The 18,295-nt window shown below is 42.5% G+C and overlaps 1 protein-coding gene across 2 annotated transcripts in view; it reads right to left on the bottom strand.

Moving 5' to 3' along the window:
* sez6b (seizure related 6 homolog b) overlaps positions 1-18,295 on the bottom strand; it is a 246,012-nt gene that overhangs the window by 135,894 nt on the left and 91,823 nt on the right. For both annotated transcript variants that reach the window (XM_085479055.1, XM_085479054.1), the window contains exons 2-3: positions 16,399-16,923; positions 9,449-9,582 (exon numbers count right to left, since the gene is read on the bottom strand). In XM_085479055.1, coding sequence (XP_085335181.1) covers positions 9,449-9,582; positions 16,399-16,923 — 659 coding nt within the window. The remainder of the gene's footprint in view (positions 1-9,448; positions 9,583-16,398; positions 16,924-18,295) is intronic.

Genomic DNA, 18,295 nt, shown 5'->3' on the forward strand with positions numbered 1-18,295 from the left:
CTCTCGCCGTCACTTGTCCCTTGCTGTCTCACACTTTTTCATCCCATCACTCTATTCCCTGTATGTAGTCAGTCTGCATCTCAGTGATTGTGTTTCCTGTTTTATTCTCTTGTCCTGTGTGCTTTCTGTTCAGCTCTGCTTCTTCTGCCTTGTCTAGTGTGCTCCATCTGTGTTCCCATCCCATGTTATGTTCGTCTCTTGCCTGTTCAGCCTCATTAAAGGGCACGCCTTGAATTTGACCTCCTGCTGCTTCCCTGACTGCATTCTTGGGTCCTCCTAACCCAACCTGACAATGACATTAAATCCCAAACACTAAAGCCTAGTTTTTATGACTCCATTCTCTGAAAGACACTGGGTTAAATGGAATCCATGGAAGATTGGTAAAGTGAAAAACACTATTAATGGAGCTCATCTAAAATTTGCAAGAAAACACCTTAATAACTTTTAAACCATTAGAGGGAATATTCTTGGAACTGATGAGATAAAACACTGGGTAATCAATGGGTCCATTTTGCATTAGCACTATTTGCAACTAGAGGCTCTGCAGTATTGACTGGATTGAGACATTGTTCATTCATTCATTTCATTTATTTATTTATTTCACACTTGGTACAACAGTTTCCACAGTTAGTTCTTTCAGACCAACCAACCACACTTTCTATCAGTAAAGCACTGCAACCATGTGTGAAAAGGAGCAGGAAGAAGAAAATATTCTTATTAAACCTTGCCCCCTGTCGTGTTATTCAATTATACCCGGGTCCACTGTACGATTCATAACCACACTTTATTTTCTTGTTCTTGCTCTGCCCCCACATAACATAACATTCTATACAAAAGCACACCGGTCTCGCCCTCTAGCTGCCATCAGCCTAACTACACTGACTGGCTGCATTAACATCTACTGTACAATGCAGTTACACCACATCTACCCTTTCTAGAATCAATGGGTAGACTACCATTGACTCACCAGACCTTAGAGGGTTATTCTGCCTTTGTGGCTGGAAGGTCTGGTCCTGCGCTTACCTGTAAGGAATACTATATAACGAAAATCTTAACTCCAATTAACCCGTTAAGTAACACAAATTCTTACATGCTAACTCGTCACACCCCCTGCCTTTCCCAACTTCTGAACATGCATATTTGAAAATGACAACCTTTTAGCTTTTACACTTTTACCCTTACTGTGCAAACAATACTACGAAAGAGGGGTATTCTTGTGTAAAACTGTCCTTTCCATCTGATCCGTCACAAGTCCAATCTGGTTGGTCTCACAACCACTCTTCCGGATCTGGTTCTGGGTGTAGATGGAAGCTCTGGAGAAACTGGCTCTGGCATGTCCGTGGAGCACTGCTCCCCGGCTTCTGCAGATTCTGGCTCCCCATTATTGCTCTCAGTTTGGTCTGGAGAGTATTTCATGGGAACAAGATGCCGACGATTCCGCCTAATTGTCCCACGAGGTCCCTCCACGAGATATGATCGTGGTGTGGAGTGGCTGCCAATAACGGTGCCGCTGGCTCTCTGGTCTGTTATCTACACTTCTTGGCCTGGAGTAAGCCTATCAAGGCTGCGTGCATGACGACGAAGGTTATATGACTGTGCCTCTCTAGTCCTCCTCTCCTTTTCCCTCCGGGTGACAACCACACTATCAGGAAGTGCGGGGTCAAGCAGAGATGGCAGTATTGGCACCGTGGTGCGAAGCCGTCTCCCCATCAAGAGTTGGGCTGGACTATAACCATTCTGCAGTGGGTTGGCTCTGTAAGCAAGCAGAGCCAAGTGTGGATCAACAGCTTTCCGCAATAGATTCTTGACAGTCTTAACTGCTCGTTCGGCTTCGCCATTGCTTTGGGGATATTTCGGGCTGCTTGTGATGTGACGGAAGCCATACACTTTTGCAAATGTCTCAAAAGCTGCCCCCGAAAACTGTGGCCCATTATCTGTTACCAGCTGCTCGGGGATCCCATGACGTGCAAAAATCCCTTTGAGATGATGGATCACATCCTCTGACCTTGAAGGTGTGAGAGGGGCAATCTCAACAAATCTTGAGGCATAATCCACAACAAGAAGGTACTGTAGGTTTTCCCTCTCAGCATAAACAGATCAGCTCCTAGCTTTTGCCACGGCTGCCCCGGATACTGTGATGGCATCAGCGGTTCTGTGTGGTTTTCTCTCACTTGGCAACATGTCCGACAGTTAAGGACAAGCTCATTTATCTGCTGGCGTAGCCCTGGCCACCAAACCGACTGTCGTGCTCGCTGTCTGCACTTAACCACTCCCTGGTGACCTTCGTGTAGTCTGGTGAGCACATCATTTCTCATAGTTGCAGGTATAACCAACCTGTCCCCTTTGATTAGCAGACCATCATGTACGGTGAGGAACGCCCGTTCTGCCCAGTACAGTCTTAGCGCTGGTTCGCTGTTGAAATGTGTGGGCCATCCTTCCTCACACAGCTGCATCACGCGAGCACATACGCTGTCCCTCTTCAGCTCTTCTCTCAGCTGCTCCAAGAAATTGTTGCTAGCTGGCAGATTGTCCATCAACATGTCCACGTAAATATTTGTGCTCTCCAACAACCCCTTGTCTTGAAGTGTTTCTTTTGCTTTCACTGGAGATCGTGAGAGCGTGTCAGCTGTCCACAGGTGTTTGCCTGGTACATGCGAAATCGAGTAGGAATATCGCATGAGGCGCATCCTAAAGCGTTGAATTCTGGGAGGGAGCGCATCCAGAGTTTGTGCCCCCAGCAGACTTAGCAGCGGCTTATGGTCTGTCTCCATTTGAAAGTGTTTGCCAATAAGAAAGTTGCGGAACCGCTCACAAGCCCAGGTCAGACCTAAAGCCTCCTTTTCAACCTGAGCGTATCTCTGTTCTGTTGCAGTGAGGGAGCGTGACGCGTAGGCAATGGGTCTCCAATCCTCATCCCATCTTTGAAGCAACACACCCCCTAAGCCATACGATGATGCGTCCGCTGACACCTTGCAGTCACGGCTTGGGTCATACATGGCCAACACTGGCGGTGATGCGAGCGCATCTTTCAGGTTCTGAAATGCTCTAGCCTGGTCAATGTCCCATCTCCAGCAGTTTTTCTTAGACAGTAAGTCTCTTAGAGGTTTGTCCCTCTCTGCGAGCTGTGGGATAAACTTCCCAAGCTGGTTAACCATTCCCAGAAAGCTCCTTAACTCACTCACACTTTGTGGCTCATTCATCTCCCTCACAGCCTGGGTCTTGCTTGGGTCAGGGCTGATACCGCTGGCTGAGAGAACATGCCCTAAAAACGTCACCTGCTGTTTCGCGATGCCGCACTTGTCAATGTTTAGGGTGATGCCAGCTTTTTGTATCCTGCCCAGCACAGCGTGTAGGCGAGAGTCATGCTCCTCCTGCGTTCTGCCCCAGACCAGCACGTCGTCCATGTGGCAAACCACCCCTTCCATACCATCTGTGACCATCCTGTTCTGGAAATGCTCCGGTGCTGAAGCAATCCCGAAGGGCAGTCTCTTGAAGTAATAACGCCCAAACGGTGTGATGAAAGTGGTAAATGGTAAATGGCCTGTATTTGTATAGCGCTTTACTAGTCCCTAAGGACCCCAAAGCGCTTTACATATCCAGTCATCCACCCATTCACACACACATTCACACACTGGTGATGGCAAGTTACATTGTAGCCACAGCCACCCTGGGGCACACTGACAGAGGCGAGGCTGCCGGACACTGGCGCCACCGGGCCCTCTGACCACCACCAGTAGGCAACGGGTGAAGTGTCATGCCCAAGGACACAACGACCGAGACTGTCCAAGCCGGGGCTCGAACCGGCAACCTTCCGATTACAAGGCGAACTCCCAACTCTTAAGCCACGATCATGGTGTATTTGGCTTTCCGTCAGAGGTATCTGCCAAAACCCCATATTAGCGTCCAGCTTGCTGAATATGCTGGCACCAGCCAATCTGCCCAATTTTCCTCCACCGATGGCAGTATGTACTTCTCTCGACACACAGACTCATTGAGGTGTGTAAGGTCGACACATATGCGTACATCTTCTGTCTTCTTCGGTACCACCACCATGCCTGAGCACCAATCAGTTGGCTCCTCAATCCTGCTGATCACCCCTAGTTCTTCCATACGGGCCAGCTCCTGCTTAACTTTGTCCATCAGAGGCAACGGGATTCTCCGTGGCGTCTTCAAGGAAAAAGGTTGAGCTCCAGGTTTCAGTTTGATGTCGTACAGGTTACGTACTTCACCGAGACCACTGCACAGCTTTGGGTAGCACTTTTTAAGCGTCTCTATAGTTATGCTCTCCAGACGGGCCACAAGCTCCAGCTTGCTAATGGCAGGTCTCCCCAGCAAAGCAGTGTGCAGGTGTCTGATGACAAAGACATCCTCAAGTATTTCTTTGTCTCCCTTCCTCAGTACAAGCTCACTGACACCAACGACATCCAAACGACTCCTCCCGGGACCCAGCAGAGCCTTGGTTGGTTTGTGGAGACTGGGGGGTGGTTGTGTCTGTAGAGCTCCTTAAACACCTTAAGGGGTAGGACTGTCACATCGGCACCTGTATCAATTTTAAATGACACGTTTTTGTTGTTTATGCTTAAGTCGACAGTCCACGGCTCACCCTCACACTTAACACTGCCCAGGAACAAACCATGTTCATCCTCTTCAACCTCATGCACTGTTTTTGGTGCCCTGCATACATGCCTGTAATGTCCTTTTTTCCCACATGCATGGCATTTCATTTCATTCACTGGACAATCCTGCTTTGAATGGGATGGAGCGCCACCACATTTCTGACAGGTTGGCCCTTTTTTGCCGTCTTCTCGGAATCCACGTGTTTTAGCTTGACAACTATCAGTCTGGAGCGGTTTGGTTCTAACAGGCTTACGACTGATTTTATGCACTCTATCTACTGACTTAGCATCGCTAGCCTCAGCTCTAGAGTCACCTCGCAAGGAGGATTGTTGTCGCTTTACCTCTTCACTTTGCCTCGCCATGTTGATAGCCCTCTGCAAAGTCAAATCTGGGTCAAGCTGCATGCGTTCTGCCAGCCGTTTGTCCGTGAGACCGACAACGAGCCTATCACGTATCAGCTCATCATGTAGCACGCCATAGTTGCAATGTTCTGCTAGCGCATACAGTGTTGTCACAAAAGCATCCACTGTCTCATTTTCTCCCTGTCAGCATATATTGAATTTGGCGCGCTCATAGATCACATTTTTCTTCACAATGAAAAAAGCCTGGAAACCATCACGTACCCCCTCATACGTTGTCCTTTGCTCCGCTGTTAAACTCAGACCGCGAAGCACATCGTCCGCCTCGTCTCTCATGCAGTAAATCAACGTGTTGACCTGGTTTTCCTCCTAGCTGACGTTCAAATTACTGGCGAGACGGAATCTCTCGAACCTCCGTATCCTTTTGGACCACTCCTGCGGTTTTGAAAAGTCGAAGGATTCCGGTGGCTGGATGCTGAATGTCGCGCTCAGCCCCGCCGGTGCTCTCTGTGCAGTCTCAACCGCCATATTCTCCCCTCGTTTTTCCGCGAGCTCCGCCAGACACAGGTTCGTTCAGTCGAGGTTATATGGATCAGTACAGGACTTCTGACACCATGTCGTGTTATTCAGTTATACGCGGGTCCACTGTACGGTTCATAACCACACTTTATTTTCTTGTTCTTGCTCTGCCCCCACATAACATAACATTCTATACAAAATCACACCGGTCTCGCCCTCTAGCTGCCATCAGCCTAACTACACTGACCGGCTACATTAACATCTGCTGTACAATGCAATTACACCACACCCCCTATCTACAATCCAACTTATATTGCAAGTGGAGCACTGGACAATGATGCCCTGAACTTTCACATAGACAAACTGCTACAGTCTTGGCTGTCTTGTACTTGCTTTATGCTTAACTTTAAAAAAGAATCTTTGCCAAGGAGGTTGTGTTTTTGGTTGCATTTGAATGTATGCATGCATGTCATTCTGGCTTTAAACACAAAAGCCCAAAAGGTTTCAGTATTATAGCTGAGCCCAAGCCTTTAACTTAGAAGTTATGATTCTTACAATTATGGTTTGTTTTTCATTGTATAGAACATACTGGATAAACATCTAATGTATCTTGTCATAGTCGACCTCTGACCTCTACTTCAAGGTCAGTAGATTTGATATTAAAGATTAACTTTTAAAAAACTTTGTCTTTAAAACTATACTTAAAATTCCTTTATTTGTATAGGCAATATTTAGGAAATGACACTGGTAAATGGTGATTGTAAAATCACATTACAGTTTTTATCTAAATCACATTTGATCTCTGATCTTACTTTTAAATGTCATGTCTGCCTTTCATTCACATTGACCCCCAAATTTGTTATATCTTTAAAGAAACTACTGTTATATCAAATAATGAGCTGCATAGTTAGTAAGTAATATACTACAGTATAATATAACATTGTATAAAATGCTGAAGTTATTTATGTCCAGTTATTTACAAATCAATACCTATTATCCATTGTCTACTTCAACGTTTGCGTAATCAAAGTAAACATCTGTCATGCTACCCTCTTGGAGTGCTTCATATAAAACTATTTAATAAATTAGTTGCTTTTCCTAAGACTTTGGTTCTGTTCATTGCTTTTCAAGGTAGGCCATGGTATTGTCACTTCTTAGAATCTTGTTACCGTATAGTAAGTTAACAATAGTCTGTACTGACTTCTGTACTGGCTCCTTTTCCTTTTCTCTTAAATACATTCCAAATTTTAGTGTTGAATAGTCCATGTTTTAATTATAGGCAAGTACAAAAAAAAAAATCTTTGAATGATAAAAACTGAAAAACCGCACCCTTACTTTTGGTTTTGGGTCATTGATAACAACGTTAAATTTTGAAAAATTATTGGAGTCCAACTCTGAATATCTGCACACATGTAACTGATTTAGTCTTGTATTAGGCTTAAACTGGACTTCAAAATTTCCTTTTGCCTAAAGCATATAGTTAGGGCTGGATCAGGTGACTCTGAATCCTCCCTTAGTTATGCTGCAATAGGCGTAGGCTGCTGGGGATTCCCATGATGCATTGAGTATTTCTTCTTCAGTCACCTTCTTCACTCACTATGTGTTAATAGACCTCTCTGCATTGAATCATACTTGTTATTAATCTCTGTCTCTCTTCCACAGCATGTCTTTTACCCTGTCTTCCTTCTCTCACCCCAACCGGTCGCAGCAGATGGCTCCACCCTCCCTGAGCCTGGTTCTGCCGGAAGTTTCTTCCTGTTAAAAGGGAGTTTTTCCTTCCCACTGTCGCCAAAGTGCTTACAATGGGTCATGTGAATGTTGGGTTTTTCTCTGTATGTATTATTGTAGGGTCTACCTTATAACATAAAGTGTCTTGAAGTGACTGTTGTCGTGATTTGGCGCTGTATAAATAAAATTGAAATTAATTGAATTATTTTTAGTTAAGTCACTGAGTAGCTTCTCAGTGACTTAACTAAAAAGCCAAAAGAAATTCCCTGATAAATTAAAACTATTCCTAGCATTATATTTCAAAATATCGCTTGAGCGTAAATGCCTACAATTCTGTTGTACTCTATACATGTCTGCACCTAACTGTGAGTGTGATCTACAAAAACATGCTGTTTAGCCATTTAAAAAGGTTGTCTTTGTAAGAGGGTACCATGTTGACAGTATAATCAATACTGTATCGGCAACCTGTGATGCAGGCTTAGTTTTTATTCATACAGACATTGTGCTGCCGTCCTGCATGCAATGATTCTGCATACATGTCAGTATTGTACATTTGTGTTTAAATTGTCCTTGTCTGACTGTTTAAACACTTATTGCACAATATTGGCTTTTTGTTAGATGAATAGCTTCAATTCACATATTGATTTTTCACCACAGTCTGCAAAGACATAAAACATACGCATCAGTTGTTCTGAGAGGAGAGTGATTTGCGGACCATGTTTAAAATATAGCTCCACTATGATTCTTTTTCCATCTTCCTTCCTTCTTTCTCTGAACCTTCTTCTTCTTCTTCTTCTTCTTCTTCCATATGTTTGAATTTTAATAGAATATATACCAGAAATATTTCATAAACCTGAACATTCTTAGAACATTCTCTTGTAGTCCTCCCACTTCTGAAATATCATCTCATCTTTCTTTCCAAGATAAAATTACTTTGGATAATGAAGTCAGTGAGGAGATTTATTTTCAATTCACTGTTTTTAATATAACATCAAGTCACAACACGAGTCAGTCTAAGTCAAGAACATACAATAGAGAAAACCCACTGATTGAGCATGCACACTGTGAAAGTTGAGATGGTCCTCCATCTTTCAGTAAAAAATTACTGTTATGGCATTTGTCAGTCAATTCTCAATCTCCTTGTGAATCCACACTGCACATTTTTGCAGGTTTGTGACAGTTGCTATGGTTTCTGTGTTTGATTTGAAACACAGTTTATTTTTTAATGTGTGTCAATGTGCATATTTTTAAGAACATGTTGATAAAAACGTTTACACTGTGAAATAGTTTTTACAGTACTATACTATAATTATAGAGCACATAAACAATTAATTGTCATGGTCCTGGGGCTGTGATCCAGTATTTATGTGTTTGGACTTTGACTCTAGTTTATTTAATATTCTAAGGTTAAGATTTTGTTTGAGGTTTTATTTATTTTTAGAGTTGTAATATTTGTATTCTCAGATCTTAGTTTTGTTATCTAGTCTTTAGGTTTCTATTATCATGCCTCCTCTGTGTTCTACGCTCCTTCTTGTGTAGTCAGTCTTGTGTCCGTGCTTCTTTCCCTTTCTGTCTGTGTGTCAGGGTGAGTAGTCTGTACTTCCTGTCTTATTCTCTGTTCCCTTCCACCAATATCAGTTCCCTAGTATTTCGTCTATTTGTATGTATGTGTCTTCTTGTGAAGTCTGTTTGTTTACCTTTTTGTCTATGTCAAGCTCATGTGTCGTAGTCACGCTGTGTTTATGTTTTATTTTGATAAAAAATAATGTCCATTGTTTTGATAGTCCCTCAGTCCATGTTCTGCCTTTTTTGGTTGTAGGTGGATTCTATTCTGCTGAAGGTGTCTTCTCTCTGCCCTTACCTTATATGTGTATTTAAATCTTCAGGTTTCATTTGCTCCTTGTCATGTCATCATATGTCCTAACCCAGGTTGTGTGCTCTTTCCTATTAATCTCCTAATAATAGTTTTGCTACTTTTAACGTCCCTGGTAGAGTTTAAGCCTGAGTTTTGTGTTTCCTAAGTCATTGAACTTCAGCAATAAAGCTGTTATTTAAGTTTAATCTCCAAGTCCTAGATTTGGGTTTACTTAAAACTGCAATAGCTAAGACCACTAAGTATGTCATTTTCCATTACGTACATACGTATGCTGGGCAAAAGTATTTAACATCAGGCTTATCCAGTAAGCTACCGAAATATCCCGGGTGGATGTTGAACTTTTTCTTACCTGGACCTCCACTCCATAGCCCGTATAGACAGTGACGATATAGTTGCAGTCAGTTGTAAAGTAAAAAGCAGAATTGGTGTGTGGTGGAGCCTCGATGTAGCCTTCTGGACCAGTCAGGTTCAGCTGGCAGGGAACTGCAGGAACAACCACAGCAGCATAACAATAACACTGATAGAAACAGTGTGGACGCTGGTCCACAAACTACTCCATTCAAAACAGATTCAAAACTCCATTCCAAACAAACGCTGCTCTCAATGCAAATGGTCCCCTCATTATGTTTTTGTTATAGTAATAACGACCAATAACCCTGTTATCTTATCTTCACTTACAGATTATAATAATAGGGTTTGAGTCTTTTAAGACACTTTATGTAATGTCAATACTTTCTGCAAACAGGAGATGCCAAAATGATACTATGCTTTAATTCTGGGTAACATTTTTGACCTTTCCAACTGTAGTTAAGGAAAATATTGATTATGTTCAATGTATCTTGAGACCACAGAATCAGCTATTGATAGTTCAATGATTCTATTGTTATAACAGTCAGTCTGACACGGATATCAGCTTAGTTTAATGTTTGATCTGTATCTGGATGTATTATTTGTATAAGGCTTATCTGGCATTACCCACAATGCAGGTGAATGATAATTAAAAAGTGCTTGGACTGAGTGTATGTGAATTGGTTTGTAGTAAACAGTACTTCGAGTGCTTAGTTAGAGTATCCATCTATCTGTCTTCTGCCACTTATCCGAGTAAAGATGGCAGGGGACAGCAGTCTAAGCAGAGATGCCTGAACCCTCCTCATCACATCCAGCTCCACCAGCTCTTATGGGGGCACTCTAAGGTGTTCCCAAGCCAGTTAACAAACCTAATCTCTCCAGTGTGTCCAGTGTGCAAATCCCTGGGAGGATTTGCATGTCCTGGGAGAAACTAGAAGGTCATAATTGTCCCTCTAGTTAAGTTGTTCCTGGGTGAGATGCCAGACTATGTGCAATTTTGATGATGGAGACCTGACTCCAATAAGGAACAAGGAATACTTCTCAAAATCACCTGGTGGACAGGTCTTAATCCATGAGGCACTGCCCAGCACCTGCAGGAAGAGCTATAGAGGTCCATTGTGTTGTGGACAGGGTCCCACATAGCAGACAGGTCTGGCCCAGATCTGGTGACAAGCCGGCACTGCTGGCTGACTTCTGGTATGGTAAATGGTATGTCATTCAGGTCAGGCCTGACGCAGATGGCACTGTTTATGTGATGGCACGCCACATCTGGCCCGATTGTGGTTTGGTTTATGTGGCCCAGGCTCATAGAAAACAGGTCTGACCTGGATCCGGTATCAAGCTGGCACTTCTGACTGACTGGTGTTATAGCAGGGTGTATGTCAACCAGTTGTATGTTCCTATTTTCCTATTTTAGTTAGAAGACCCAAATGCTATGTTGCAATACTACACTGCTATGGTAGCCAATGTTTCAAATGCAGGTTTGACAGGTTTGTGAGTGTACACTTTATCCAAAACCTATTGAGGGTTTACTCGCATTGAGCGGGAAATTATTAAAACTCTCCCACGTCCACCCTCTTGTCTCTGAACTTGCTTCTGGCCTTGGTCCGAGCCTTGAATGCAGCAGAGTTGTGAAGATGCCTTTCAAAGCGAGAGATTTTCATGGCCTTCATGGTGGCTGAATCAACCAGCATAGGTGGCAACCACCGGGTGGCTGTAGCTCAGGAGGTAGAGCAGGTCACCCACTAATCAGAAGGTTAGTGGTTCGATCTTTGGCTCTTCCAGTCTGCCTGTCAAGATTCTGAATATGTATAAATGTAGTCAGGAAGCACTCAGTTTAGAGGGAAGTGTGTGAATATGGCATGTTGTATGGAGCACTTGGAGTAATCCAGGAGAGTAGACAAGTGCTCTATAAGAAACAGCCCATTCACTGTCTGAACAGAGTTTCATACTGTTACTTTTGCACTATTATGTTCTGGCACATGTTGTTATTACGTGGCTTGATTAAGGTACACATTAGCCTGACATCTGGGGCCAGAGCTGAAACTGTTCTGGGCCAGCACAGGGCCAGCAGTGTGTCTGCAACTGGCCCGTGGCTGCACACAACTTACACATGGCCCACATATTGCAAAGAATAACGGCCCTTTGGTGGCCCAGATCTGGTTTTCCAGAGGTAACCCACACATGGGCCAGCACGGGACCACCAGTGTGTCTGCAACTGGCCTTGTGCTGGCCCATGTGTGGATTACCTCTGGAAAACCAGATCTGGGCCACCAAAGGGCTGTCATTCTTTGCGGTATTTGGGCCATGTGTAAATACGTTGTGTGGGCTATGTGGGGTTGACGCTTGGGGGTTCAATCCCCAGCTGCTTAACCCTAGAACAGTATCGCTGGGTGATTTTCACCCGAGCAAATACATTTACATGATTTCTCTCTCCTGCAGCTGTGAGCGTGTCGAGGAGACTGTGCCTTCACCAGGGAAGTCTGGTAAATAATTACAGTGGGGGTAAATAATTATTTTAAGACCTGTTGATCAGTCAATCAATCAACCACTCCAACCAACACAGACGCTACTGATCTGAACTCATTATGTGCATAAAGCAAATAACACTGATATTGTTAAAACAATTTCTATTTTTCTGATCACAGAAAAGGATTCCCAATTCCTAATTTGACTAATTTGCCATGATCAGTTTTAATTGAGCTTAACTGAGAAGATAGCAGTGCTTCTATATCCGGTTCCCATTTAGCTTGTTCATTCCATGATAGAGCTTTAACTGCAGTTATGGATTGCATGGCGAACTGTGTTCATATATGATCATTTCTTAATGTTCCTGAGTCCATGTAGTGATTTAAATGATAAATGGTAAATGACCTGTATTTGTATAGCGCTTTACTTAGTCCCTAAGGACCCTGAAGCGCTTTACGCTACATTCAGTCATCCACCCATTCACACACACATTCACACACTGGTGATGACAGCAGCCCTGGGCCGCACTGACAGAGGCTAGGCTGCCGGACACTGGCACAACCGGGCCCTCTGACCACAACCAGTTATTGACCAGAATCATGCCTGTTTTTAATGCAACAGCGCCTGAGGGCATAAAGATCAGGGTGATCCAATACAGATTTTTGGCCTTGTCCCTTGTATCAGAATTTTCTCCAGATTTTGGTGATGAGGTTATGTACTGTAGATGATCCACAATTTGTATTTGTAGTTTTTTTGCAGATTGGTAAATCTCTGCCCAGTTTACTTCTAAAAAGCTCTACCTCTCTAAGATTTAAAAAAAAATTTTTTTTTATATTGAATCATGCTTTTGTCCCAGATTAAGGAATGCTGGACCTGCTCTTTATCCTCTCAAAGATGTTCTAGCGTGCATGGAAGTTTGCCCAACCAATCTAAATGCATTTTTTGGACATGGAGAAGGCTACATGAATAGGGTGTCTGACCCTTTGTTACGTTGTTGTTATGTTAAGCTATTTAGCCCATGTACATCATCGCAAGAGTTTGGTCTGCATTGTTGGCAATAAGTTGGACTAATTTCTGGTGGGTGTTGGACTGTTTATGGACAGAATTTGTAGCTGTAGCAAAAGATGCACACATCCCCTTGTTCCCAGTTGATTTTAATCATCCAATGAGAAAGCAGCTGGGCAACCAGAGGAAGTTTTCATTATCACTATAAATAAATATATTAGATATTATATATATAAATAATATATATATTATTTATATGCAACAGTCAGTATATAATTAAGCATCTGTTAAAATCACATAGAAATGATGGTTTTGTGTTTAACAGTAACGACACTTAATGCTCTTTTTCTGATTTAGGATTATGCGTTTAAGGAGTTGGCGACACAGTTTTTATCTTCATCCTTTACTCCAGAACACACAAAACTGCCAAGGTTGAAGCTGGCTCATGGGCTGGCTGATGCACACACACACACACACACACACACACACACACACACACACACACACACACACACACACACACACACAAAACTCAGAACAGTAATTTCTACTACTCAAATTACATTTATCATTCATGTATTAATTACATTTATATTTTAAGTTATCTTTTATTAAAAACAAATTTGCCTTATTATTACGAAATAGAGAAACACTCTGTTTTAGTACTTCACAATTTAATAAAAGGTTTAAATAATCAATCCCCGCGACCCTGAAAAGGATAAGCGGAAGCGAATGGATGGATGGTTTAAATAATCATTAGTGTTGGTTAGAAAATGTCAAATTATGCAACTATGTGGATTATTTGGCACATAGAGAATGCTCTAAAGCTCTTTTCTTGTCTTCACTGTAATAACTCTGTCTCTGGCTGCCTTTCGAAGCAGCTGAGCTCTGTGATGGACAGCTAAGGACAGATCATTTCTTAGTGGCCTTCGGGAGCTTTCTGCTCTACCGCCTTCATCCATCTCTAAGCTAAAAAGTAAACTTTTGCTGAAGTGCTTCTTTATGAAGAAGAACATCCTCTCTGTGTCCCCTTGGTACTTCCCTTCAGGGAGTGTCCACTCCAGCATTATTGCTGAATTACAATTTTGTGCCTGAATGTCTGTCTCGGAGCAGGGTTTGTCTGTCAGTGCTTTGCTCTGTTATTATCTTGCACACAGATGAGCTGATTAATCAAGCTACTCCCACTTTGCTCTTCCTGACCTGAAAAGTCGAGAAGAAATTAATACCTTGATATTTATTTTCCCAGTCCACTCTCTTCATAACAGCGAGTCTCTGGGTTGTTCTGCTGTGGTCCCTGTTTGGACCTCTTGATTAAGGGTTAGTGATGCAATGATGCTGTTGTAATTTATTTCAGTCCTATGGCAGTCCAGTCATAAGAAATGCAAACAGAGTAGATATTAGCTGAGAGCTTGAAGTCATCATGGGTGTCAACAAAAGAGATAACAAAGTCAACTGATAAAGTAAGAGATATAAGAGACGGGGCTTCTATGGTGTTTGAATTGTTTAGACTATTACTTTTTAAGGTGTAACGGTAATTTTATGAAAAGGGTAAAAGGTGTGTTTGTATGTGGGTGTGTGAGTGTTGAAAAATGTTTTGTTTTTGTTTTTTAATTTACAGACTGCTTGCAGATTGCTATGAGCTGCTGTGGTTCCGATATATTTGCAGTAAATATAAACTAGAGGTTTCACAGATTGAATAAACAGGCTACATAGCAGAAACCGACATATGTACATTGTTACTGCTGATTACTAATTCTGAACATAAGATACATAAAATATTATTCAACAGCACTGGTAATGTTTTAATAGAAAGAAGAAATATTTCAATTTAAATGTGAGTTAATTCTTTACTGATTCCTGTCTAAGCTTGATTCCAAAGGGAGAGCAAGACAGAGAGCACTTCTATTGTACAGCACAGATTCTCTCCCTTTACCTCTGACACTTCAAATGAGCTTTAAGGACCAGAAATATGTGGGGCTCTTAGGGCTGCACGATTTTGCATAAAATGAGAATCACGATTTTGCTTATTATTGAGATCACGATTCTCACGATTCACGATTCTCTCACGATTTTCTTTTCCAATATAAATATTTATTGCACTTATTAATTGCACATCAACTTAGTAACAGTTGAGACTGAACATAAAAACAATAAATAAACATAAAAACAACAAATGTCTCACATTTTGTCGTTGTACTGCTTGAAATTCCGTCTCCACCGTTGCTCGACGCTGCGTGTATAATGCAGGTAGTGCAACAATAGAAAAATAGTTGCGGGACGGCACTGTGTAGCGTTTGTCTAGGGTGTTGATCGTTTTCCTAAATCCCTCGATTTGCACAGTGTTGATGGGAGCCGTATCTTTGGTCAGGTGATAAGTGATAGTCTCTGTAATTTCTCTGTGCCTGCGGGAGTTCGACAGGTATAGGGAAGCGTTGTATAAGGTTCCCGTTATTGGTGTTTGATTTTCTCCTGTCACTTTCTCATCATCCCTGACGTGCTCTCCGTTGTTTTTTCCCTGCCAATTTTAGCAGCCAGCTTCTGTATCACGTGGTATAAGGCTCCGCCCTTGTCATTTGTTGAGCAGGAAGAGTGAGCGCTTGTTTTCACGCAGATTACGTCCCGGATCAAAATGCGGTACAATCGTCGTCTTTTTTTTTTCTTTTTTTTAAAAATCGTTGTCATTTGGAAATGAATGCATAAGTATGCATTGAGATCGCGATTTTCTAACGATTAATCGTGCAGCCCTAGGGGCTCTGCTCTAAATATTTGGGGTGCGGACTCACTGAAAAGCTACAGGGTCCACAGGGTTAGCACTGTCAACTTAGCTAGCAGATTCCTTCCTAAGGTTCCCAGCTGGTCCCTTTCTGTAGGAAGTTTGCATATTCTGATTTGTGTAGCCTTTCTTTCCCTCTGGGTTTCCTCCCTTTAGATTTCCTGCAATTGAAGGTAATGCAGGTTCAGGTTAACTGTGGTCTCTAAACTAGCCATGGAAATGAGGTAGACGAAGAGCCTAAAGTTTATAGAATAAAGACGTTTAAATGTGGTTTGTAATTTAAAGTGCTATATGAATGTTACCACTATACAGAACTATATTTCTTTAGATATAAATTAGCATTTGTTTATTAAAAGTATAACATTGTTGTTTAGAGGCCCTTTGTTAATGCTTTCATATTTCTACATTTATAAACTATTATGAACCAGCTAATCAAAACGTTTTTCATGGTCAATTAAATCGCTCACACAGAAACTTAAAGTCTTTCCTGTTTTCTTGCTGACTTGATGATAGTTTAACTGACACAACACTTCACAAATGTCTCCACTCGTAACCCCCCCCCCACACACACACACACACACACACACACACACCCCCACACACACACACACACACACACATTCCCTTCCCTATAATTAATTGGTACTTTATAATAAAAACTATTATTTTTATGCAATGAGGTGTATTTAAAGACCTATTCTTACCTGGACTCTGCATGGTGGTGATGATGGTGGTGGTTGTGATAGTGGTGGTAGTTGTCTCCTCTTCATCACTGCCTGCCCCTGCAACCTTTTCCCTTGCAGCAGTATCACTGGAGGTCATAATGGTAGAATGTTTGGGGCCTTTCAAAACTCTGCCGGTAACTGGAAGAAGTGCACTGGAGAGAGAAGTGGTTGCTAATGCATGTATGGAAAGGGTTGCTTGCATGTTGGAGCTTTCAGGAGTCTCATCTGAAATCCTTTCATCACTGTTATCCAGTGTTCTCCTGGATGGTGATGTGGAAAGCTGAGAGCTTGATCCTCCACTGTCTTCAAGGTACTTTGCCTGACCACGAGGGCCTGGGTGGGCCTGGTTTTGGGGCGGATTCCGGTAGAGTGGGTGATGATTCAGGATGTTGATTGGCGGTGCAGTGGTGACCACAGGGAGCCTCCTGTCTGTGTCCTGGGTGGTAGGGTAAAGGTTGGGAATGCCCCCAGGAGTGATGGAGAGACTATCCTCAGAGGCAAAGGCTGCAGAGAATGAAAGAAAATCATAGAGGGATGGTGGTTCATATCACAGACTTAATCATCCAAGTGCAGGAATTCCACGCTTTACTTTCCTGCTTGCTGCTCTAGTTCTGAAACTCTCCATCCACAGCCATTATCACACTTCTAGCAGATCAACTTTTAAAAAACAAAACAACAATGATAGTGCATAGTTTTTATAATTGCAAGGTCCAAATCAATATGTAGAAGAAATGGAAAAAATGAGTCTCAGGGGGTTAAAATCAAGACTAACATTATAAAGACATGATGCATTTATAGGAACTTTTATTAATTCCCTTCAAAGATGGAAAAAGGTTTTGTGCTACTTTGCAGTATGGTTCTGTTGTAAATATTTTACTTTGGAGAAGGTGGTTTAAAATGTAGAATATTCAGTTTGTGATTCGCATGTTTTCATTTCTTATTATGTGTTGACTGTTTTGTACAATTTTTTTATTTTATTTTACTTAGTTTACGTTCATAGTGTGAACTTCAATTTTTTGTTATGTTGTAAAAGGAATATTCTGCTGACACAAGTGAGTAGCATGATCGAACTAAATGCTAAATGGACTTGTTCTTATACATAATGGTTTTCTGCTCTACCCGAGCACTCAGAGTGCTTTACACAACTTGCCTCACTCACCCATTCACACAAGTACTTTTTTCTACGGTATTCACACACATCCATACTCTGATCGGGGCGATCTCAAGAGTTGGGAGTTCGCCTTGTAATCGGAAGGTTGCCGGTTCGAGCCCATGGCTTGGACAGTCTCGGTCGTCGTGTCCTTGGGCAAGGCACTTCACCCGTTGCCTACTGGTGGTGGTCAGAGGGCCCGGTGGCGCCAGCCTCGCCTTTGTCAGTGCGCCCCAGGGTGGCTGTGGCTACAATGTAGCTTGCCATCACCAGTGTGTGAATGTGTGTGTGAATGGGTGGATGACAGGTTGTGTAAAGCGCTTTGGGGTCCTTAGGGACTAGAAAAGCGCTATACAAATACAGGCCATTTACCATCGAAGCATCAGAGAGCAAATTGGAGTTCCTGCCCAAGGATATTTGGCATGCAGACTGGAGCAGATGGGGGTCAAATTAGTAGTTGACGTGGTAGAGGAATCTCCCTGGCAATCTCTCTCTGGAAATGTCAAAGAGATATTCTGCGTGCACATTGTGAATAAACCTCTGGTCTTTCATAGTAAATTCATGTGAGACAAGTGTGCTAGGCAAGCTGTCACTGGTTTAGCTTTCACTGCTCTGAGATCAGTTGCCAGCTGTGCTTTGTATGGAAACACAGCTACTATTAGCAAGCAAACAAGCTTCAAAGATTAAGCTTTCCTCTTGCTCGCCAACTTGGTCAACATGTGTGAT

The sequence above is a fragment of the Copadichromis virginalis genome, linkage group LG14 (genome assembly GCF_057382275.1).
Source record: "Copadichromis virginalis isolate Kocher_CV1m ecotype Utaka linkage group LG14, C_Virginalis_male_GT1.1, whole genome shotgun sequence".
NCBI classification, from domain to species: domain Eukaryota; kingdom Metazoa; phylum Chordata; class Actinopteri; order Cichliformes; family Cichlidae; genus Copadichromis; species Copadichromis virginalis.